Here is a 24,953-nt window from a genome sequence, read left to right on the forward strand (position 1 = left end):
ACATCTTGGCCATGTTCTGTTATAATCTCCACCCGGCACAGCCAGAAAAGGACTGGCCACCCCTCATAGCATGGTTCCTCTCTAGGTTTCCGCCTTTCTAGGGAGTTTTTCCTAGCCACCGTGCTTCTACATCTGCATTGCTTGCTGTTTGGGGTTTTAGGCTGGGTTTCTTTACAGCACTTTGAGATATCAGCTGATGTAAGAAGGGCTATATAAATACATGTGATTTGATTTGATTAGTAGTAGTGGTGGTAGTAGTAGTGGTGGTGGTGGTAGTGGTAGTGGTAGTAGTGGTGGTGGTAGTAGTGGTAGTGGTGGTGGTAGTGGTAGTAGTAGTAGTAGTGGTGGTGGTGGTGGTGGTGGTGGTGGTAGTGGTAGTAGTAGTAGTAGTAGTAGTGGTGGTAGTGGTAGTAGTAGTAGTAGAAGAAGAAGTAGTGGTGGTAGTAGTGGTGGTGGTAGTGGTAGTAGTAGTAGTAGAAGAAGTAGTGGTGGTAGTAGTAGTGGTGGTGGTGGTAGTGGTGGTGGTAGTAGTGGTAGTAGCAGTAGTAGTGGTAGTTGTGGGGGTGGTAGTAGTAGTAGTGGTGGTGGTGGTGGTGGTAGTAGTAGTAGTAGTAGTAGTAGTAGTAGTAGTAGTAGTAGTGGTAGTTGTGGGGGTGGTAGTAGTAGTAGTGGTGGTAGCAGTAGTAGTGGTAGTTGTGGGGGTGGTAGTAGTAGTAGTAGTAGTGGTAGTTGTGGGGGTGGTAGTAGTAGTGGTGGTGGTAGTAGTAGTGGTGGTGGTAGTGGTAGTAGTGGTAGTGGTAGTAGTGGTGGTAGTAGTAGTAGTAGTAGTAGTAGTAGTAGTAGTAGTGGTGGTGGTAGCAGTAGTAGTGGTAGTTGTGGGGGTGGTAGTAGTGGTAGTTGTGGGGGTGGTGGTAGTAGTAGTAGTAGTAGTGGTGGTAGTGGTAGTAGTGGTAGTGGTGGTAGTAGTAGTAGTAGTAGTAGTAGTAGTGGTGGTAGTAGTGGTGGTAGTAGTGGTAGTGGTGGTAGTAGTAGTAGTAGTGGTGGTAGTAGTAGTAGTGGTAGTAGTAGTAGTAGTGGTAGTAGTAGTGGTGGTGGTAGTAGTAGTAGTGGTGGTAGTAGTGGTAGTAGTGGTGGTGGTAGTGATGGTGGTGGTAGTAGTGGTGGTGGTAGTAGTGGTAGTAGTGATGGTGGTAGTCGTGGTAGTAGTGGTGGTGGTAGTCGTGGTAGTAGTGGTGGTGGTAGTAGTAGTAGTTATGGGGGTGGTAGTAGTACTAGTGATGGTGGTAGTGATGGTGGTAGTAGTGGTGGTGGTAGTAGTGGGAGTTGTGGGGGTGGTAGTAGTGGGGGTGGTAGTAGTAGTAGTAGTGGTGGTAGTAGTAGTAGTAGTAGTGGTGGTAGCAGTAGTAGTAGTGGTGGTAGTAGTAGTAGTGGTGGTAGTGATGGTGGTAGTAGTAGTGGTAGTGATGGTGGTAGTAGTAGTGGTAGTAGTGATGGTGGTAGTAGTAGTAGTGATGGTGGTAGTAGTAGTAGTAGTGGTGGTAGTAGTAGTAGTAGTAGTAGTAGTAGTAGTAGTAGTAGTAGTAGTAGTAGTAGTAGTAGTAGTAGTAGTAGTAGTGGTGGTAGCAGTAGTAGTGGCAGTTGTGGGGGTGGTAGTAGTAGTAGTGGTGGTGGTAGTGATGGTGGTGGTAGTAGTGGTAGTAGTGATGGTGGTAGTAGTGGTAGTAGTAGTAGTGGGAGTTGTGGGGGTGGTAGTAGTAGTAGTAGTTGTGGGGGTGGTAGTAGTAGTAGTGGTGGTGGTAGTGATGGTGGTAGTAGTGGTAGTAGTGGTGGTGGTAGTAGTGGGAGTTGTGGGGGTGGTGGTAGTAGTAGTAGTGGGGGTGGTAGTAGTAGTAGTAGTTGTAGTTGTGGTGGTGGTAGTAGTGGTAGTTGTAGTAGTGGTGGTGGTAGTAGTGGTAGTAGTAGAAGTAGTGGTGGTGGTAGTGGTAGTAGAGTAGTAGAAGTAGTGGTGGTGGTAGTGGTGGTAGTAGTAGTAGTGGTGGTGGTAGTGGTAGTAGTAGTAGTGGTAGTAGTAGTAGTAGTAGAAGTAGTGGTGGTGGTGGTAGTAGTAGAAGTAGTGGTGGTGGTGGTAGTAGTAGTAATAGTAGAAGTAGTAGTAGTAGTAGTAGTGGTAGTGGTGGTAGTGGTGGTGGTAGTAGTGGTAGTTGTAGTAGTGGTGGTAGTAGTAGTGGTGGTAGTAGTAGTAGAAGTAGTGGTGGTAGTAGTGGTGGTGGTGGTAGTAGTAGTAGTGGTGGAAGTAGTAGTAGTAGTGGTAGTTGTGAGGGTGGTGGTAGTGATGGTGGTGGTAGTAGTAGTGATGGTGGTAGTAGTGGTGGTGGTGGTAGTAGTAGTAGTAGTGGGAGATGTGGGGGTGGTAGTAGTGGGGGTGGTAGTAGTAGTAGTAGGAGCTGCGGGGGTGGTAGTAGTGGGGGTGGTAGTAGTAGTAGTAGTAGTGGTAGTTGTGGGGGTGGTAGTAGTAGTGGTGGTAGTAAGGGGGTGGTAGTAGTAGTAGTAGTGGTGGTAAGGTAGTGGTGGTGGTTGTGGGGGTGGTGGTGGTAGTAGTAGTGGTGGTAGTTGTGGGGGTGGTAGTAGTAGTGGGGGTGGTAGTTGTGGGGGTGGTGGTAGTAGTGGGGGTGGTGGTAGTTGTGGGGGTAGTAGTAGTAGTAGTAGTGGTGGTAGTTGTGGGGGTGGTAGTAGTAGTAGTAGTAGTGGTAGTAGTAGTGGTGGTAGTAGTGGTGGTAGTGGTGGTGGTAGTAGTAGTGGTGGTGGTAGTAGTAGTGGTGGTGGTAGTAGTGGTGGTAGTAGTGGTAGTTGTGGGGGTGGTAGTAGTAGTAGTGGTGGTGGTGGTAGTAGTAGTGGTAGTTGTGGGGGTGGTAGTAGTAGTGGTAGTTGTGGGGGTGGTAGTAGTAGTGGTAGTAGTGGTAGTGGTGGTGGTGGTTGTAGTGGTGGTAGTGGTGGGGGTGGTAGTAGTAGTGGTGGTAGTAGTAGTGGTGGTAGTAGTAGTGGTAGTAGTGGTGGTAGTAGTACATTTACATTTACATTTAAGTCATTTAGCAGACGCTCTTATCCAGAGCGACTACCCCCACAACTACCCCCACCACTACCCTCACAACTACCCCCACCACTATATATATATATATATATATATATATATTATATATATATATATATATATATTTTTTATGGAATTAGCACATTTACATAAATATTCAGACCCTTTACTCAGTACTTTGTTTTAGCACGTTTGGCAGCGACTACAGCCTCGAGTCTTTGTGGGTATGACGCTATAAACTTGGCACACCTGTATTTGGGGAGTTTCTCCCATTCTTCTCTGCAGATCCTCTCAAGCTCTGTCAGGTTGGATGGGGAGCATCGCTGCACACCTATTTTCAGGTCTCTCCAGAGATGTTCGATCGGGTTGAAGTCCGGACTCTGGTTTGGGCACTCAAGGACATTCAGAGACTTGTCCCAAAGCCACTCCTGCATGTTCTTGGCTGTGTGTTTAGGGTGGTTGTCCTGTTGGAAGGTGAACCTTCACCCCAGTCTGAGGTCCTGAGCTCTCTGGAGCAGGTTTTCATCAAGGACCTCTCTGTACTTTTCTCCGTTCATCTTTCCCTCGATCCTGACTAGTCTCCCAGTCCCTGCTGTTGAAAAACATCCCCACAGCATGATGCTGCCACCACCATGCTTCACCGTAGGGATAGTGCCAAGTTTCCACAAGATGTGACGTTTGGCATTCAGGATAAAGAGTTCAATCTTGGTTTCATCAGTTAGGTGCCTTTTGGCAAACTCCAAGCGGGCTGTCATATGCCTGAGTGCTGCAGAGAATATATGTGACTATTTCAGATTATTGTAGGGAGAATATGTGTGACTATTTCAAAAAGCAGTGAAAAGGTGGCAGAGATGAGACCTGTGGGTTAGAGTTAGTGAAATGAGAGGTAGCAGAGATGAGACCTGTGGGTTAGGGTTAGTGAAATGAGAGGTAGCAGAGATGAGACCTGTGGGTTAGGGTTAGTGAAATGAGAGGTAGCAGAGATGAGACCTGTGGGTTAGGGTTAGTGAAATGAGAGGTAGCAGAGATTAGACCTGTGGGTTAGGTTTAGTGAAATGAGAGGTAGCAGAGATGAGACCTGTGGGTTAGGGTTAGTGAAATGAGAGGTAGCAGAGATGAGACCTGTGGGTTAGGGTTAGTGAAATGAGAGGTAGCAGAGATGAGACCTGTGGGTTAGGGTTAGTGAAATGAGAGGTAGCAGAGATGAGACCTGTGGGTTAGGGTTAGTGAAATGAGAGGTAGCAGAGATGAGACCTGTGGGTTAGAGTTAGTGAAATGAGAGGTAGCAGAGATTAGACCTGTGGGTTAGAGTTAGTGAAATGAGAGGTAGCAGAGATGAGACCTGTGGGTTAGGGTTAGTGAAATGAGAGGTAGCAGAGATGAGGCCTGTGGGTTAGGGTTAGTGAAATGAGAGGTAGCAGAGATGAGACCTGTGGGTTAGGGTTAGTGAAATGAGAGGTAGCAGAGATGAGACCTGTGGGTTAGGGTTAGTGAAATGAGAGGTAGCAGAGATGAGACCTGTGGGTTAGGGTTAGTGAAATGAGAGGTAGCAGAGATGAGACCTGTGGGTTAGAGTTAGTGAAATGAGAGGTAGCAGAGATTAGACCTGTGTTCTATGTAGCAGCAGCTGCAGGGAAAGAGAGGGGAAGAGATAGAGGGGGAGAGAGATAGACGGAGAAGGTGGCGAGAGAGTGAGGGAGGGAGGTAACAAGTGACCCTGCAGACAGGCTGATTCTGTCATCTCCACAGCCCCCCACTGTCACTTGTATGCCCACTTCAAAAAGCAGAAGGGAGGAAGAAAAGAGAGCAGGAAGAAATAATGAGGCTCGTCCTGGAGGGTGAGAGGAGTATTTAAAACGAGGGAGCAGCCAGGCCAATAGGGTCGATGTCTGAGCGTGTGTGTCTGCATCAAGGTCGGGGTAAATTTACACCTGTCCCTCAAGGCTGTGTGTGGGGCTGCAAAAGACCAAATGGAAATCACATCACTTCACTGGGAGTGAAGGGGGGGAGGGAGGGAGGGAGAGAGGGCGAGTTGAAGGGAGAGAAGGAGGGAGGCTGGGAAGGAATAAAGGAGTGAGCAGGCAGTGTCCTTGGATGGTTAGGTACTGACTGAGTGGCTAGGTGGCTGGCCGGGCTATGGACACCATAGGGAGGGCTCAGAACCTTACAACAGACTACCCCCTGCCTACCTCCTCAGGCAGCAGGAAAACATATCTGGCTACTCTCTGCAGAGGGCGCCTATGCAATAAGAGGCCTGCGAATGGCCTGTGAGAGAACTGCGAGCTCGCCTCAGTGGCGTGGCGAGAACTGACCCCCTGACACCACACACGGATCATCTCAGCATGGCCTGACTTTTTCCACATTTTGATACGTTACAGCCTTATTCTAAAATGTATTACTTTTATTTTATTTTTTTGCTCATCAATACCCCACAATGACAAAGCGTAAACACATTTTTAGAAATGTTAACAGAATTTATAAAAAATGTAATAGAAACAGAAATACCTTATTTACATAAGTATTCAGACCCTTTGCTATGAGACTAGAAATTGAGCTCAGGTGCATCCTGTTTCCATTGATCATCCTTGAAATGTTTCTAAAACTTGATTGGAGTCCACCTGTGATAAATTCAATTGATTGGACATGATTTGGAAAGGCACACACCTGTCTATATAAGGTCCCACAGTTGACAGTGCATGTCAGAGCAAAAAACAATCCATGAGGTCGAAGGAATTGTCCGTAGAGCTCCGAGACAGGATTGTGTCGAGGCACAGATCTGGAGAAGGGTACCAAAACATTTCTGCAGCATTTATGGTCCCCAAGTACATTGTGGCCTCCATCAATCTTAAATGGAACCACCGAGACTCTTCATAGAGCTGGCCGCCGGCCCAAACTGAGCAATCGGGGGAGAAGGACCTTGGTCAGGGAGGTGACCAAGAACCCGATGTTCACTCTGACAGAGCTCCAGAGTTCCTCTGTGGAGATGGGAGAACCTTCCAGAAGGACAACCATCTCTGCAGCACTCCACTAATCAGGCCTTTATGGTAAAGCGGCCATACGGAAGCCAGTCCTACGTAAAAGGCACAACAGCCCGCTTGGAGTTACCTAAAGCACCTAAAGGATTCTCAGACCATGAGAAGCAAGATTACCTGGTCTAATGACCAGAATGCCAAGAGTCACATCTGGAGGATACTTGGCACTATCCCTACGGTGAAGCTTGGTGGTGGCTGCATCATGCTGTGGGGATGTTTTTCAGTGGCAAGGACTGGAAGACTAGTCAGGATCGAGCGAACGGAGCAAAGTGCAGAGAGATCCTTGATAAAAACCGCTCAGGAACAAAGTGGAAACGCCGTCTCTGGAGTGAAGAATCACACTTCAGCATCTGGCTGCCTGACTGACTAATTTATGAGAAAGCTACCTGCCAAAATGCATAGTGCCAACTGTAAAGTTTGGTGGAGGAGGAATAATGGTCTGGGGCTGTTTTTCATGGTTCGGGTTAGGCCACCTTAGTTCCAGTGAAGGGAAATATTAACACTACAGCATACAATGACATTCTAGATGATTCTGTGCTTCCAACATTGTGGCAAGAGTTTGGGAAAGGCCCTTTCCTGTTTCAGCATGACAATGCCCCCATGCACAAAGCAAGGTCCATACAGAAATGGTTTGTCGAGATCGCTGTGGAAGAACTTGACTGGCCCGCACAGAGCCCTGATTAACTCCATCAAACACCATTGGGATGAATTGGAACGCCGACTGCAAGCCAGGCCTAATCGCCCAACATCAGTACCCGACTTCACTAATGCTCCTGTGGCTGAATGGAAGCAAATCCCCGCAGCAATGTTCCAACATCTAGTGGAAAGCCTTCCCAGAAGAGTGGAGGCTGTTATAGCAGCAAAAGGGGGGACCAACTCAATATTAATGTCCATGATTTTGGAATGAGATGTTGGACGAGCAGGTGTCCGCATACCTTTGGCCATGTAGTGTATTCTAATACCAGAACGTTCTATCCCCAGCTGCATTGATATTGGAATCTAAATGGAGGACAACGATACAGGGTCTCAATCTTTTCCTTCTTCCTTACACACACACACACACACACACACACACACACCTTCTTCCAAGCTGAAGATTTTTTTCTGCAGGCGATAAACAGGATGCAGCTGCTCTCAATACTTCTTTTTTTAATGGTGGCGGGCCCAACCAGCAGCAATACAGCAGAACCTTTGTCTCAACAGCTCCCTCTAAAGACAACCACAGTAACCCATAATAAGCCACTGGAGCATACGAACAATATGGCCTATACAACTGTATTGTGGATATTGTGCTAGGCAAGCTCAATCAAGCACAGCTTGAAAGAAAATAAATACTATTTAAACCCAGCTCTGATGCCAAAACGTCCTATCTGGAGGTCAAAGGTGATCAAATAATAATAAACAATAATAATAATAATAATGAGTGTCTTACCACTTCGTCCTCTGACCAGCACTTCTCTATGAGTTTTGGAACAGGCTTCTTCACCAGCCGCTGTAGGGCCTTGCCTGCATCATAACTGCTCTCATGGAGCTGAGGGGGAAACATGGAAGTTCAACATTCAGAATATTTTATAGAAATTTACTTTTTATTTTATCTATGGACAACAACAACAACAAAAATAACAGAAGGTGACTGACTGTATAAACTACAGTTCGAGACCGATGTTAAACTTTGCATTATTTATTCAATGTTCTTTACATTAAGCCTGTATACCAACTGCTTTCATCGACACACACACAGACCCCACAACATGTCAAGTCAACATTATCTAGAGGAGATACACACCAACATGTCAAGTAAACATTATCCAGAGAGACACACCAACATGTCAAGTCAACATTATCAACATTATCCAGAGGGGATGCACACCAACATGTCAAGTCAACATTATCCAGAGGAGACACACCAACATGTCAAGTCAACATTATCCAGAGGAGATACACACCAACATGTCAAGTCAACATTATCCAGAGGAGACACACCAACATGTCAAGTCAACATTATCCAGAGGAGAGACACACCAACATGTCAAGTCAACATTATCAACATTATCCAGAGGGGATGCACACCAACATGTCAAGTCAACATTATCCAGAGGAGACACACCAACATGTCAAGTCAACATTATCCAGAGGAGATACACACCAACATGTCAAGTCAACATTATCCAGAGGAGAGACACACCAACATGTCAAGTCAACATTATCAACATTATCCAGAGGAGAGACACACCAACATGTCAAGTCAACATTATCAACATTATCCAGAGGAGATACACACCAACATGTCAAGTCAACATTATCCAGAGGAGAGACACACCAACATGTCAAGTCAACATTATCCAGAGGAGAGACACACCAACATGTCAAGTCAACATTATCAACATTATCCAGAGGAGAGACACACCAACATGTCAAGTCAACATTATCAACATTATCCAGAGGAGAGACACACCAACATGTCAAGTCAACATTATCAACATTATCCAGAGAGAGACACACCAACATGTCAAGTCAACATTATCCAGAGACACACCAACATGTCAAGTCAACATTATCACCAGAGGAGAGACACACCAACATGTCAAGTCAACATTATCCAGAGAGACACACCAACATGTCAAGTCAACATTATCCAGAGACACACCAACATGTCAAGTCAACATTATCCAGAGAGACACACCAACATGTCAAGTCAACATTATCCAGAGGAGACACACCAACATGTCAAGTCAACATTATCCAGAGACACACCAACATGTCAAGTCAACATTATCCAGAGACACACCAACATGTCAAGTCAACATTATCCAGAGGAGAGACACACCAACATGTCAAGTCAACATTATCCAGAGGAGAGACACACCAACATGTCAAGTCAACATTATCCAGAGGAGAGACACACCAACATGTCAAGTCAACATTATCCAGAGGAGAGACACACCAACATGTCAAGTCAACATTATCCAGAGAGAGACACACCAACATGTCAAGTCAACATTATCCAGAGGAGAGACACACCAACATGTCAAGTCAACATTATCCAGAGAGAGACACACCAACATGTCAAGTCAACATTATCCAGAGAGACACACCAACATGTCAAGTCAACATTATCCAGAGGAGAGACACACCAACATGTCAAGTCAACATTATCCAGAGGAGAGACACACCAACATGTCAAGTCAACATTATCTACATTATCCAGAGGAGAGACACACCAACATGTCAAGTCAACATTATCCAGAGAGACACACCAACATGTCAAGTCAACATTATCCAGAGAGACACACCAACATGTCAAGTCAACATTATCCAGAGAGACACACCAACATGTCAAGTCAACATTATCCAGAGGAGACACACCAACATGTCAAGTCAACATTATCCAGAGGAGAGACACACCAACATGTCAAGTCAACATTATCCAGAGAGACACACCAACATGTCAAGTCAACATTATCCAGAGACACACCAACATGTCAAGTCAACATTATCCAGAGGGACACACCAACATGTCAAGTCAACATTATCCAGAGAGACACACCAACATGTCAAGTCAACATTATCCAGAGGACACACCAACATGTCAAGTCAACATTATCCAGAGAGACACACCAACATGTCAAGTCAACATTATCCAGAGGAGACACACCAACATGTCAAGTCAACATTAGCCAGAGGAGAGACACACCAACATGTCAAGTCAACATTATCCAGAGAGACACACCAACATGTCAAGTCAACATTATCCAGAGGAGAGACACACCAACATGTCAAGTCAACATTATCCAGAGAGACACACCAACATGTCAAGTCAACATTATCCAGAGAACACACCAACATGTCAAGTCAACATTATCCAGAGGAGAGACACACCAACATGTCAAGTCAACATTATCCAGAGGAGAGACACACCAACATGTCAAGTCAACATTATCCAGAGAGACACACCAACATGTCAAGTCAACATTATCCAGAGACACACCAACATGTCAGGTCAACATTATCCAGAGACACACCAACATGTCAAGTCAACATTATCCAGAGGAGAGACACACCAACATGTCAAGTCAACATTATCCAGAGGAGAGACACACCAACATGTCAAGTCAACATTATCCAGAGGAGAGACACACCAACATGTCAAGTCAACATTATCCAGAGAGACACACCAACATGTCAAGTCAACATTATCCAGAGAGACACACCAACATGTCAAGTCAACATTATCCAGAGGAGACACACCAACATGTCAAGTCAACATTATCCAGAGGAGAGACACACCAACATGTCAAGTCAACATTATCCAGAGACACACCAACATGTCAAGTCAACATTATCCAGAGACACACCAACATGTCAAGTCAACATTATCCAGAGGAGAGACACACCAACATGTCAAGTCAACATTATCCAGAGGAGAGACACACCAACATGTCAAGTCAACATTATCAACATTATCCAGAGGAGAGACACACCAACATGTCAAGTCAACATTATCCAGAGACACACACCAACATGTCAAGTCAACATTATCCAGAGAGACACACCAACATGTCAAGTCAACATTATCCAGAGGAGAGACACACCAACATGTCAAGTCAACATTATCCAGAGGAGAGACACACCAACATGTCAAGTCAACATTATCAACATTATCCAGAGGAGAGACACACCAACATGTCAAGTCAACATTATCCAGAGCGACATAAGTCACTGCATCAGTCCCCTTACTTTAGACAAACAAAGGATTTTTCCCCCCCGTCACTTTATGTAAAGTAGAGGTACTGATACTGTGACTAAGTCACTCTGGATAAGAGTGTCTGCTAAATGACCAACAATGTTCAACATGCCAGTGCGGGTATAAAAAGCTAGTTACCGTGTTAAGTGCGTTGAGTGTGGTGTCGTCTCGCGAGGCTGCTAAGCAACCGTCTTCTGTAGAACCTCCGTCACACATCCCAGCGAAGGCAGCCATGCTCCTGGAAAGCAGACATTACCAGATGGAGAAACGGCTATCTGACACCTAACAAACTACAATGCAAGTCACAGAGAGAGAGAGAGAGAGAGAGAGAAAACGACAACTGCATGTCCAACCTTAAGTCAGCAAAGATCAATCATCTTTTTAATATTGTTATATACCTTCCAATACATCTAGGACTCTAGGACCCTGTTTCACACTGGTGTCTGGTATGTAGGCCAGCTCAGTACAGATTACATGGGCTTGGCAGTGGGACCTGGGTAATAGGGCCCCACAGAGGAGGTATCATAATACCCATAAAACGTAGCGGTTACAAGAAAATATATTGATAAAAGTCACCTTGTCCTAGAGAGATTCGGACGGTTATCAAAACATCACGCCAGGGTAAACCGACATGAACAAACAGACAGTATTTTAAGTGTTTCTAAAAATCCCCCATGGTGGAAAAAACTAAAAGTGGAACCATTTCCCTGTTTGACCGCTAGGTTTTATGGGTATTATAATTCATACTGTGGTACTCTATTGGACTATTCCCTTCTGACATGGAGCAGGGTCATGTCTCCTGAGCTCACCTAGCAGCTCTGAGGCAAGTTGACAGTAGGCAAAGGGTATAGAATTATCATCTCTCCAGACAGTAGGGTCAAAGGTTATGAGTCAGGTTTCACCTTGCAGCCCTGAGGTACATGAGCAGGTCACAGTCGTTGACCCCTGGCATCCACACTAGCTCCTCATTCTCTGTTACAGCCTGACCCAGGCCCCCCGGGGCCTCGGAGGGGAAGGGCTGCAGCTCAGGAAGCTTGGCCTAATTAGGGAGGAGGAGGAGGAGGGGGGGTGTCAATCACACTACAAATAGCACCATAAGACTAGCCTGTGAAATATCAGCTTTCAAATGCTTTTCATCACCATCTAACAAGAGTGGCTGTGTGAACAACATGTTGCAAAGCACTATGGTTTAAATATCTCTAAAAAGGAGAATGTTGGGAAATGTTTACAAATTGTAAGTCATCCAACTATGAATTAGTCTATTTCACTTTATATTGTAATAAATTACAGGTCATATTTTTCATAGGAATCTATAAAAACACTGGACAGCTACTATAATAATACATGTAAAAACACTGGACAGCTACTAATAATAATACATGTAAAAACACTGGACAGCTACTATAATAATACATGTAAAAACACTGGACAGCGACTATAATAATACATGTAAAAACACTGGACAGCTACTATAATAATACATGTAAAAACACTGGACAGCTACTAATAATAATACATGTAAAAACACTGGACAGCTACTAATAATAATACATGTAAAAACACTGGACAGCTACTATAATAATACATGTAAAAACACTGGACAGCTACTATAATAATACATGTAAAAACACTGGACAGCTACTAATAATAATACATGTAAAAACACTGGACAGCTACTATAATAATACATGTAAAAACACTGGACAGCTACTATAATAATACATGTAAAAACACTGGACAGCTACTATAATAATACATGTAAAAACACTGGACAGCGACTATAATAATACATGTAAAAACACTGGACAGCGACTATAATAATACATGTAAAAACACTGGACAGCGACTATAATAATACATGTAAAAACACTGGACAGCGACTATAATAATACATGTAAAAACACTGGACAGTTACTATAATAATACATGTAAAAACACTGGACAGCTACTAATAATAATACATGTAAAAACACTGGACAGCTACTAATAATAATACATGTAAAAACACTGGACAGCTACTATAATAATACATGTAAAAACACTGGACAGCTACTAATAATAATACATGTAAAAACACTGGACAGCTACTATAATAATACATGTAAAAACACTGGACAGCTACTATAATAATACATGTAAAAACACTGGACAGCGACTATAATAATACATGTAAAAACACTGGACAGCGACTATAATAATACATGTAAAAACACTGGACAGCTACTATAATAATACATGTAAAAACACTGGACAGTTACTATAATAATACATGTAAAAATACTTACTTGGTGACTGGGCCCAACTCTGATCTCCCCCTGTGTGCTGTTTAGTCGCCTGGTAGACAGAGAATAAGTTGTTAGATCACAACAAATAAGATAGGTACTACAGGTGTTACAGGACTAGCTCAGTGCAACGACTAGTTCCTGTCCCCCCCTTGAGGGAATCATTGTCTGGCTGGAGCAAAAGCGTGCAGACACTGAAGGTCCGGCAGAACCAAAGTGAGACATCTTGTCTTTATTATAGAACAGGTAACCAATCATGTCAATACCGCGGCTAACAAAGAGTTTGTTTGCTCGATGAAAACCTCCCATTGTTGGGGAAGATTTTACTTGTCAAAATTTAAAAAATTTAAAAAAAAAGGTGTGTTGCAGATTTTGTTGCAATGTATAATTCAAGATATTGCTACATTTTTCTATGGAAGAGATGCTTCTGTGCACAAAGAGAATGGGTGTTCTCTAGGATATGTTTTGCTATAACATGGCAGAAACACCTCAGCTGATTTTTTTGCTTCCTGAAGCTGGTATTGTAGAGATGCATTCAGAAACAAAAACAGCAATCCCACTTAAAGAGGAGGCGGCGGCGGCGGAGGAGAAGGGGGGTTGATACAGACTATTCCAGAGACACAGCCTGCCTGCAAAATGGCTGCTGGTGGGTTACACAAATGTACAAACGTTGGTAACCATAGCAACAGCCGCCTAGCCATGTAATAATAATAATAGTGTTCCTCCGAGCCGTCTCCCTCCAGCTGCAGTGGATTAGAGAAAATGACAAAATGTTCCTTTTCAAAAGCCTCCTTTCCCCCCCCTTCCGTTGCCTAGGTAACAGCACATAGATTTTTCATATAGTATAGTCTCTAGCTCAGATAGCTGCTACGGGGTAGAGGAAGATGCCCAGAAACTGTCAAGAGTGATATTTGAAAGCAGAAACGTTCCCTCTCTCTCTCTCCATCACTGGAGCTGGCTGGGGTTAGTGCTGGCTGGACTAGGGTGAAACCTGAGCCTGTTAGGTCCCTGTGGTAACGTTAAAATCCTCCAACCACAACCCTGGCCCTCACTGTGACGGGTAGACACGTTTTACATCCCCCCCCGCCACTCCTCTCTCGCACTTTCCCGTACATCCCCCCCCCACCCTCTTGCTTTTTCCACCAATCCTCACTCCCCTTTCACACCCCTCCAGCAAGCCTTGTCCCCCCCCCCCCTTTCGCTCCTCTCCACCCTTCATCCCCCTTTCCCCTGGCCTCCACCATCCCTTCATCCATTCCACTCTCTCTCTGACAGAGAGCAGACAGTTGTCAGGGAGAGAGAGGGGGGGGGGGGGAGTAATATTCCATAGTGTAATAAAATCTGACAAACAGATGCAGATGCAGCATGGTACACTGGACCTGCTGACGAGAGGAGAACAGGCCAGCACCGGAGCAACATGTTCAATACAAGTAGAGCAGAGGTGGCCAACTCCTTCAAAAGTGTGCATGTTTTTTTGTTCCAGCCCAGTACTAACATGGTCCTGGAGAGCTGCAGTGTATAGTGTGCTGTGCATGATTTTTTTTGTTCCAGCACCGCAGTTAGTGCTAGGCAGGAACAAAAGCCTGCACATGCCGTTGCTCTCAAGGGCCAGGGGTACCCCCCTCAACCGGAGCATTGGGTTTATCACTGAAAGAGCAGACTGTATACTAGCTCTTCATTGGGTTTATCACTGAGAGAGCAGACTGTATACTAGCTCTTCATTGGGTTTATCACTGAGAGCAGACTGTATACTAGCTCTTCATTGGGTTTATCACTGAGAGAGCAGACTGTATACTAGCTCTTCATTGGGTTTATCACTGAGAGAGCAGACTGTATACTAGCTCTTCATTGGGTTTATCACTGAGAGAGCAGACTGTATACTAGCTCTTCATTGGGTTTATCACTGAGAGAGCAGACTGTATACTAGCTCTTCATTGGGTTTATCACTGAGAGAGCAGACTGTATACTAGCTCTTCATTGGGTTTATCACTGAGAGAGCAGACTGTATACTAGCTCTTCATTGGGTTTATCACTGAGAGAGCAGACTGTATACTAGCTCTTCATTGGGTTTATCACTGAGAGAGCAGACTGTATACTAGCTCTTCATTGGGTTTATCACAGAGAGCAGACTGTATACTAGCTCTTCATTGGGTTTATCACTGAGAGAGCAGACTGTATAGTAGCTCTTCATTGGGTTTATTACTGAGAGAGCAGACTGTATACTAGCTCTTCATTGGGTTTATTACTGAGAGAGCAGACTGTATACTAGCTCTTCATTGGGTTTATTACTGAGAGAGCAGACTGTATACTAGCTCTTCATTGGGTTTATCACTGAGAGAGCAGACTGTATACTAGCTCTTCATTGGGTTTATCACTGAGAGCAGACTGTATACTAGCTCTTCATTGGGTTTATCACAGAGAGCAGACTGTATACTAGCTCTTCATTGGGTTTATCACAGAGAGCAGACTGTGTACTAGCTCTTCATTGGGTTTATCACTGAGAGAGCAGACTGTATACTAGCTCTTCATTGGGTTTATCACTGAGAGCACAGACTGTATACTAGCTCTTCATTGGGTTTATCACTAAGAGCAGACTGTATACTAGCTCTTCATTGGGTTTATCACTGAGATCAGACTGTATACTAGCTCTTCATTGGGTTTATTACTGAGAGAGCAGACTGTATACTAGCTCTTCATTGGGTTTATCACTGAGAGCACAGACTGTATACTAGCTCTTCATTGGGTTTATCACTGAGAGCACAGACTGTATACTAGCTCTTCATTGGGTTTATCACAGAGCACAGACTGTATACTAGCTATTCATTGGGTTTATCACTGAGAGCACAGACTGTATACTAGCTCTTCATTGGGTTTATCACTGAGAGAGCAGACTGTATACTAGCTCTTTATTGGGTTTATTACTGAGAGAGCAGACTGTATACTAGCTCTTCATTGGGTTTATCACTGAGAGAACAGACTGTATACTAGCTCTTCATTGGGTTTATCACTGAGAGAGCAGACTGTATACTAGCTCTTCATTGGGTTTATCACTGAGAGAGCAGACTGTATACTAGCTCTGTGGAGAGTATAAGCGTTAGACATGCATGAATATAAGGTAGGTAGTCCTTAAAATGATGAACGCTTCATTTAATGAGTCAACCAGGCCATGTAATATAACTACAGAACTAAAACCTTACATTAGGAGTGTGCAACAGCATGAAGGTGGAAACCTTTTAGAAAATAACCGGTGCAACACAAGGGACAAATACAATAAAGTGAAATGTACAGTACCTTCAGAAATTGTCTATGGACCACTTTTTCCACATCTTGTGTTACAGCCTGAATTTAAAATGTTTTAAATAGAGATTTTGTGTCACACAATACCCTATAAATGGAGTCAATAACTATTCAACCTCTTTGTTATGATAAGCCTAAATAAGTTCAGGAGTAAAAATTAGCTTAACAAGTCACATAATAAAGTTGCATTGTGCAATAAAAGTGTTTAACACACATACAGATAATTGTAAGGTCCCTCAGTCGAGCAGTGAATTTACAACAGACTGAACCACAAATACCAGGGAGGTTTTAAAATGCCTCTCAAAGGCGGCACCTATTGGTAGATGGGAAAAATTGAAAAAGCCGACATTAAATATCCCTTTGAGCATGGTGAAGATTTTAATTATTATTTAATTTTTGGGGGATGGTGTATCAACGCACCAAGTCATTACAAAGACGTCCTTCCTAACTCAGTTGCCAGAGAGGAAGGAAACCGCTCAGGGATTTCACCATTATGCCAATGGTGACTTTAAAACAATTACAGAGTTTAATCAAATTTATTTTCAATCACATTTATTTATAAAGCCCTTTTTACATCAGTCGATGTCAAAGTGCTGTACAGATGGCTGTGATTGCAGAAAACGGAGGACGGATGAACACATATTTTTTTTCAGTGTACAAACGCAACATGTAAAGTGTTGGTCCCATGTTTAATGAGCTGAAATAAAATATCACAGAAATTGCCCATACGCACAAAAAGCTAATTTCTCTACAAATGTTGTGCACAAATTAGTTTATATCCCTCTTAGTGTGCATTTCTACTTTGCCAAGATGATCCATCCACCTGACAGGTGTGGCATATCAAGAAGCTGATTAAAAAGCATGATCATTACACAGGTGCACCTTGTGCTGGGGACAATAAAAGGCCACTCTTAAATGAGCAGTTTTGTCACACAACACAATGCCACAGATGTCTCAAAGCTTTGAGGGAGCGTGTAATTGGCATCTTGACTGCAGGAATGTCCACCAGAGCTTTTGCCAGAGAATTTAATGTCAATTTCTTTACCATAAGCTGTCTCCACCGCCGATTTAGAGAATTTGGCAGTACGTCCAACCGGCCTCAACTGCAGACCATGTATATGGCGTTGTGTGGGGGAGCGGTTTGCTGATATCAACGTTGGTAACAGAGTGCCCCATGGTGGCGGTGGGGTTATGGAATGGGCAGGCATAAGCTACAGAAAACAAATACATTTTATCGATGGCAATTTGTGAATACAAAGTGTTATGTTTGGGACAAATCCAACACAACACATTACGGAATACCACTCTCCATATTTTCAAGCATAGTGTTGGCTGCAAAACATTTTATAATATCCCAATGCCCCAGTGATTGGGAACGTCGCCATGTGTAGGGTACTGTCTTTCAGATGGGACGTTAAACAGGTGTCCCAACACTTATTGTAAGAGTAGGGTGTCTAGGCTAAATTCCCAATCTGTCTCTCATATCATTATGGCCACCTAATCATCCCCAGCTCAATCATTCCCCCTCTTCTCCCCAGTAACTATTTTCCAGGTTGTTATTGTAAATGAGAATGTGTTCTCAGTCAACTTACCTGGTAAAATAAATAACTTTTTTTATGGATATGCTTGTAATCGTCAAAGACTGAGGAGTTTTTCAGGATATAAAATAAACGGAATGAAGCTAAGCATGTAAAATCCTAGAGGAAAATCTGGTTCAGTCTGCTTTCCACCAGACACTGGGAGATTAATTCACCTTTCAGCAGGACAATAACCTAAAACACAAGGCCAAATCTACACTGGAGTTGATTACCAAGAAGACAGTAAAAAGACGAGTTACAGTTTTGACTTAAATCTGCTTGAAAATGTATGGCAAGACCTGAAAATGGTTGTCTAGCAATTTTCAACAACCAATTTGACAGGGCTTCTGGAATTTATAAAATAATAATAGGCTAATGTTACACAATCCAGGTGTGGAAAGCTCTCAGAGGCTTACCCATAAAGACTCACAGCTGTAATCACTGACAAAGGTGATTCATGTATTGACTCAGGGGGTTTGAATTCTAATCTACTGAAAATATATTGTGTTTTATTTCCCTTTTATTTATTTTTCAAAGGTTACAATTTCTCTTTCACATAATATTTTGTGTAGATCATAGACATAAAATGCCAATGAAATAAATTTTAATCCAACGTTGTAATAAAACAAAATGTGCAAAAAGTCAAGTGGTGTGAATACTTTCTGAAGGCACTGTACAGGTGAAGTCCCAAATTCCCCACAGTGGGTTAAGTGGGCAGTTTGACAGCTCCACAAACTTGTCAGGACAGAGTATGGAGGTCTAATGAGACCTTTTAGTCAATAAAACTAAGAGAACAGATGATATTTGGCTATTCAGATATGGGGTATACATAACACTTGAAGAAAATGAACTATAATTACTTTGCTATTAAGACAATAGATGGTTTAGTTGAACTCTATAAATGTTATATTTAAAAAAAAAAGGGAAGAATCAATGAGTTGAAAAGTTGACACTTTTTTTATGAACCCATTTATTCATAAATCCATTTATATAAAAAATAAAAAATATGTTAGGGATTAGGGGTACATTTCTCTATGCACGTTTTGAGTAATATTCAAGGAAAGTCATATCTGATCAGATTTGATATTTTATCATATTATTATACCTGAATATGGAGCGATATTACATGTAGCTATCAACAGTCTATGTCCGAATACCCATAGTAGCGTACTAAATAGTATGCGGAAGAAGAAAAAACAGTTTTATAGTATGTGAAATTACGAAAATAGTTAACGCAATCGCGAACTAGATGAAACATTGCATTTGGAGTACTATCTTATTATCAGCTGTTGAGTCTGAAAAAGACGAGTGAATACTACTTGATCAAACGCCGACATTAGTATACAGTTTTAAGTATGTAGTACGCCAGTATAAGTATTCGAACGGACACAAACCTGTGTCTATTTTGTATCGGATGAGTAAGGAGTCAGTACAACTTGGATAGCCATGTCCTGTACAACAGGAATGGGTCCCAACATATTTCATGTCTAGAAAATGACACATGCAAGAGCAAACCAGGCATCTTTTGTATTGTTACTTCCTGTTGTTACTTCCTGAACCGAAACAATAACAGAACAGTCCAGATCCAGCATGGTGCAACTTTATCCCGCCCCAAACAGCTATTCCGTCCAATCCTCGCACGACTACAACGCTGTCATAATATTACAAAAAACAGTGCGAGAAAAAATAATAATAATACTTTCCTAATCAACCACACTTTCTCCTGAAACACCTACAACATTAAGTATTTATTTGACATGATTATATGTATGATCATATGTGGAGTGTGTGTGTACAAAGCTTCTCTGGGCTGCCATGTCGGCTCGATTGTAAACACGAGAAACAGACAGTGGACTACTGCAAAATGGAGTCAGCCACAAGCCTTGCTTCTGTTCTCATTTCTCCTATAGGTAACAACAACAACAAAAAGGTGTAGAAAAAAAGTTAGCTTGCTTATAATATGATTATGTAAACGGTAGATCTCGCCTTCATGTTCCGTTACGCTAATTTTCTTCCAATGTAGTGCGTTCGCCCAGCGATGTACCTTTATGCATGGAAACTCTGGCAGGGATATGCACCTTTCACGAATACAATGTATCCGATAACATTATGCTGTTGTCTAAATTAAAACTATGGTCAGACATACATCTTCTGTTGATATCCGTGACAAAAACAAAACAAAAACACTCGGGCTGTATAATTAAATTAATTCGGGTTTAACAGGTTTGCTACACTAGAACAGATGAAATGCCTCGAATACTCAGACAGACTGTCTGTCTGTCTCAAAACTACTCGCGGAATTAAACCGTAACATATGAATATATTTATCAACCTACCTCCGAGTTGCAAACATGTCGTCCATTTGTGACAGAATTGTCTAAGGCTCGTTAGTTGACAGTTTGTGTAGCACCGGAGTGGTCGTTGTGAACCGACTCACTTCACTCTCCCCTTTCCCACCTATTGTCAGGTGCTCAAAATGGAGGACGACGCAAAGCGCTCGCTCCAGCCTCAGAGAGGGGTTTCCACTGAGCCGGTGCTGTGACCTCACAGTGTGTCCCCACCGAGAGCTCCCGTTTTCTACCACAGACACCACTGAGCATGCGCTATGACCTCACTCACACACACACACACACACACAGACAGACAACACGCAGGCAGGATACGGATACCCATCTCGGTGGTCACAACCGCAAAGTCATAAACCACGCCTGATTCTAGGTGTTTCTGTTAAAATCAGATTTTAAACCTAACATTAACTGCTAACCTTAACTTTCAATTATGATCAAAAAAGCAAATGTTTGTTTTAATACATTTTTTTCGATATAGACAATTTTGACTTTGCGGCTGTGGTAACTAGTGAAAAGCATTTATCTCCCCTCTCGAATGTCTGGTCTATAATAAACAAGGACATTGGAATTGAACGCTGCAGACCGGGCGGGGGAGACTGACTGCCCCCTCTCATTGAAGCCACGGAAGTTGTAGGCTGACCGCGGTATTGCAGGCATTGTTAGCAGAAAAAAAGGATCCCCCATTATAGTGAATGGAAAAATGGAGATCTTTGAGGTCAATCTTTGTGTAAATAAAATTTCTCAGACAATCATGACTGTAGTGGAGCAGGGCGAGAGTGAGTTTCAAGTTCCTTGGTGTCCACATCACCCACAAACACACCACGACAGTAGTGAAGAGGGCATGACAACACCTTTTCCCCCTCAGGAGACTGAAAAGATTTGGTATGGGTCCTCAGATCCTCAAACAGTTTTACAGCTGCACCACGAGAGCATCCTGACTAGTTGTATCACCACCTGGTATGGCAACTGCTTGGCATCTGACCGTAATGGCGCTACAGTGGGTAGTGCGTACGGCCCAGTACATCGCTGGGGCCAAGCTTCCTGCCATCCAGGACCTCTATACCAGGCGGTGTCAGAGGAGGGCCCCAAAAATTGTCAAATACTCCAGTCACCCAAGTCATAGACTGCAGTCACAGACATACAAAAAAATCCCATCAAAATCCATCAGTTTAAGATAGAGATATCAGTTTTTTTTTTTGCGTGGGTCGCGTCTCAATCCACCGCAACCGCATAAATCGGCAGTCCGCACTCTATGGTGAATGGTGGCCAAGCTAGAGGTGTTTGTCAGACCATGAGGCATCCCCGAAAATCAGTCTTCTCACAAAAACGTCCGTTGCATCCGAACACGACGGTATTCTCAGTTTTGCTCCATGTTCCCACTAATTGTTTGGGGCACTGAGAACATTTTTATTGTGTCTTGTGATCGGAAACAATAACATTGTGAGAATTTTGTGCAACTTCCGGCGCGCGTTCACAGTGAACACTGAGGCTGTACCCAATAGGCTATTGGAGCATAATGTAGGCTTAACAACAAAACCAACGGAGCAAATCTCAAACATTTTCACATGGAAATAGCTTTTGATTTCTACGATATAGCTTACAGGAGCCTATATGTGGTGTTACATGAAGGCCTACAGTAGTCTATTTGTGGTGTTCAGTGGCCTACAGTAGTCTATATGTGGTGTTCAGTGGTCTACAGTAGTCTATATGTGGTGTTCAGTGGTCTACAGTAGTCTATATGTGGTGTTCAGTGGTCTACAGTAGTCTATATGTGGTGTTCAGTAGTCTACAGTATGTGGTGTTCAGTGGTCTACAGTAGTCTATATGTGGTGTTACATGAAGGTCTACAGTAGTCTATATGTGGTGTTCAGTGGTCTACAGTAGTCTATATGTGGTGTTCAGTGGTCTACAGTAGTCTATATGTGGTGTTACATGAAGACCTACATTGCATGAGACTATTAAAAACGTTTTTACATTATGAAGGGCTTGGCATGAATTATTTTTTACTGTATTGTGTTGTATGATGATGCAAGAAACTTCTTTACGAAATAAAATGTATTATTATTACCCTACAGAGAATTAGACAATGTAGGATACACATCTGCATATTCATGCATGTCTCAAAATACAACACTGCCCCTTTAATTAAGATATACGCTTTTTACCTGACTGGCATTCAAAAAGACAGCATGAGAGGTAGCCTACACGTTTTGTGCTCTTGTAGGAAGTAGTAACTCCCCATTGTTGACCTATACTTATCTATAACTGGGCCAATAACTCACTAACTAGGAAAGAATATTAACAAATGTGCAACATGCGCGGCTCTGATATGAAAAGCGCATTCACTCGCGGGCTACCCCTCGCCAATAGAATTCTACTCCGTTGCGCTCTGGCTCTGCCAATAAAATCACAGACTCAATCTTGCAAAAATTTGATTTGTTTCGGTGCATTGAAAAGAGGCTGATATAATGTTGATTCGATCACATACATAAAAAAAATATATATATATATATAGTGCAAACTAATGGGGCGAACTCAGTGAAGTTCAACCTCTTACGTTCCTGAACGGCTTGACACTTATTTTGCGCTGCGGTCCTGGAGGAAGTGTGCGGCATCTTAGAGGGAACACTGTCTATGACCCCCACAAGTGTCACGGGACTCATCTGAAGGTAACCCATACAAACGAATGGAAGTATGGACATATATATTGTCTAGTCTAGGCTAGTCTTTACATTTTTTAAATGTATTTTATTGGTATGTAACTGTTATGAAAGTTGTATTGTCAATTTTGTTTTGTATTTAAACGCCACTTTAAACGTGTACATAACACTGCAGCAAAATGTCCCCATGGGGACAATAAAGTCAGTAGGTAAGTAAGTAAGTAAGTATATATAGATATTAAACCCATACAAACTAATGGCAGTATGGAGATATATATAGATGTTAAACCTTCATCTGAAGGTAACCCATACAAACTAATGGCAGTATGGAGGTTTGTTTTGTAACCCCAAAAATATGTGTGGTCCAAAAAAGTTATATTGTAAATATTTCCTGAGCTTTCTTTTATCTCCTAGATATAGGACAGATACTTCAAAACCTTTTTTTCTTATGATTACATTTTTTGTTGTTGCCAATTATGAATCTGTTATTTATATGGGCTATACCAGTAAAGGTCAAATTGAAAATGTTATCAAATAAATGTTTTATATTTTTTTTGGGGGGGGGGGGAGATACCTAAATGGGTCCTAAAATTCTAAATAAAATATCTAGATGGCCCTAACTGATCCAAAAGAGACTATTCGAAAATAATCATTTTATACCTTGATTACATTGAGACACGATAACATCTCTTTTATTCGTGGGAATACTTGGGAACATCTTCCCTAAATTAAACTCATTTTTAGCTGAATTCCTGGTGATTGTCTTTTTTAATAGGGGGAACAAACACACCTACAATGTGTGAGGTCCTGCACTCAGGCAAGCCTGAGGCCTGGTAGTGCCAGCTGATGGTCAGTCACATGCCACTCCACTTCATGCTCTGAGGAGCGTGGAGAGAGCTCCCACCATTAAACAAAAAATACAATCCCGATCAATTTTAAAAATAAAAAAAGACTTGCGGGCTGGTTTTGGCCCAGAGGCCGCCTGTTGCCGATCCGATGTACAACATACCATTGCACCAGATTTAGCTAGTTAGCTAATTCTCATCTGTAGTCACTTTCTAATATTACTGTATAACATTGATGGGGAAAAAGTTGCAATGGGAGAGGAAAAGGGGTGGAATGGGCCAGGTGGAGGCTGGAGAAGGTACATTTGGGTCGTAACATCGCACAATCAAACTGCGAGCATTAAATAGTATCTTGGTATCCATTTTTCTCTCATGACTCCCCCCTGCAACTGCAAGTAGCTTGATGTGTAAACTACTACTAAAACAGTTGGCTACAGTAGAACTGGTGCAGTATATACAGTAAAGTAAGAAAGATCTTATTTGGTCTCTGAGCAGCAACATACAGTAATGGCGGATTAATGATCCGGCCAATGTTGTCCGGAGGCTCCGTATAGAGGGTGTGATGCAATTGTGGAGCCTATGGAGGCCTGAGGAGGCCAAATCGAGCTCCATACAGCGATGCTGTGCGCCGGCCACATTTAGTAACAATGCGGAGAGCTCCGTATAGACCCGCATTGACATGATTGCCTCCTCCACCACCAAAGTCCCCATCAGCCTGGTGTTGAGGTTGAGAAACTTGAAGAAAGAACTGAATGACATCCGTTTTGAGTTTATGCCTGGAAGAGACTCAGCTGATGGAGTGTCTCAGGAGTTAGTGGTGGGCGGGAGGTCCTGTATAAACACTAACTCACTTCCTTGACAACAGCTCTGCGACGCGCAAGATGTATGAATACCCTGTCTTCTCCAGATGTCGTATCACCATTAATGGTGTACGGCCAATGCAGACATCGGGATTGACCATGCATCGCTCTTTTTAAGTGTCAGTAAAAGGTCAATCCAACGTCCGAGTTTGCCGTACACCATTTACCGTGATACGGCCTCTGCAGAAATCAAGGCATTTATACTTCGAGCAGCGCAGAG

The 24,953-nt window shown here is 42.9% G+C and overlaps 1 protein-coding gene across 1 annotated transcript in view; it reads right to left on the minus strand.

Moving 5' to 3' along the window:
* LOC106566301 (arginine-glutamic acid dipeptide repeats protein-like) overlaps window positions 1-24,953 on the minus strand; it is a 291,196-nt gene that overhangs the window by 75,666 nt on the left and 190,577 nt on the right. The window contains 4 exon segments of the mRNA XM_045692861.1: window positions 7,553-7,651; window positions 11,003-11,102; window positions 11,767-11,903; window positions 13,150-13,198. Coding sequence (XP_045548817.1) covers window positions 7,553-7,651; window positions 11,003-11,102; window positions 11,767-11,903; window positions 13,150-13,198 — 385 coding nt within the window.

The sequence above is a fragment of the Salmo salar genome, chromosome ssa13 (genome assembly GCF_905237065.1).
Source record: "Salmo salar chromosome ssa13, Ssal_v3.1, whole genome shotgun sequence".
In the NCBI taxonomy this organism is placed as follows: domain Eukaryota; kingdom Metazoa; phylum Chordata; class Actinopteri; order Salmoniformes; family Salmonidae; genus Salmo; species Salmo salar.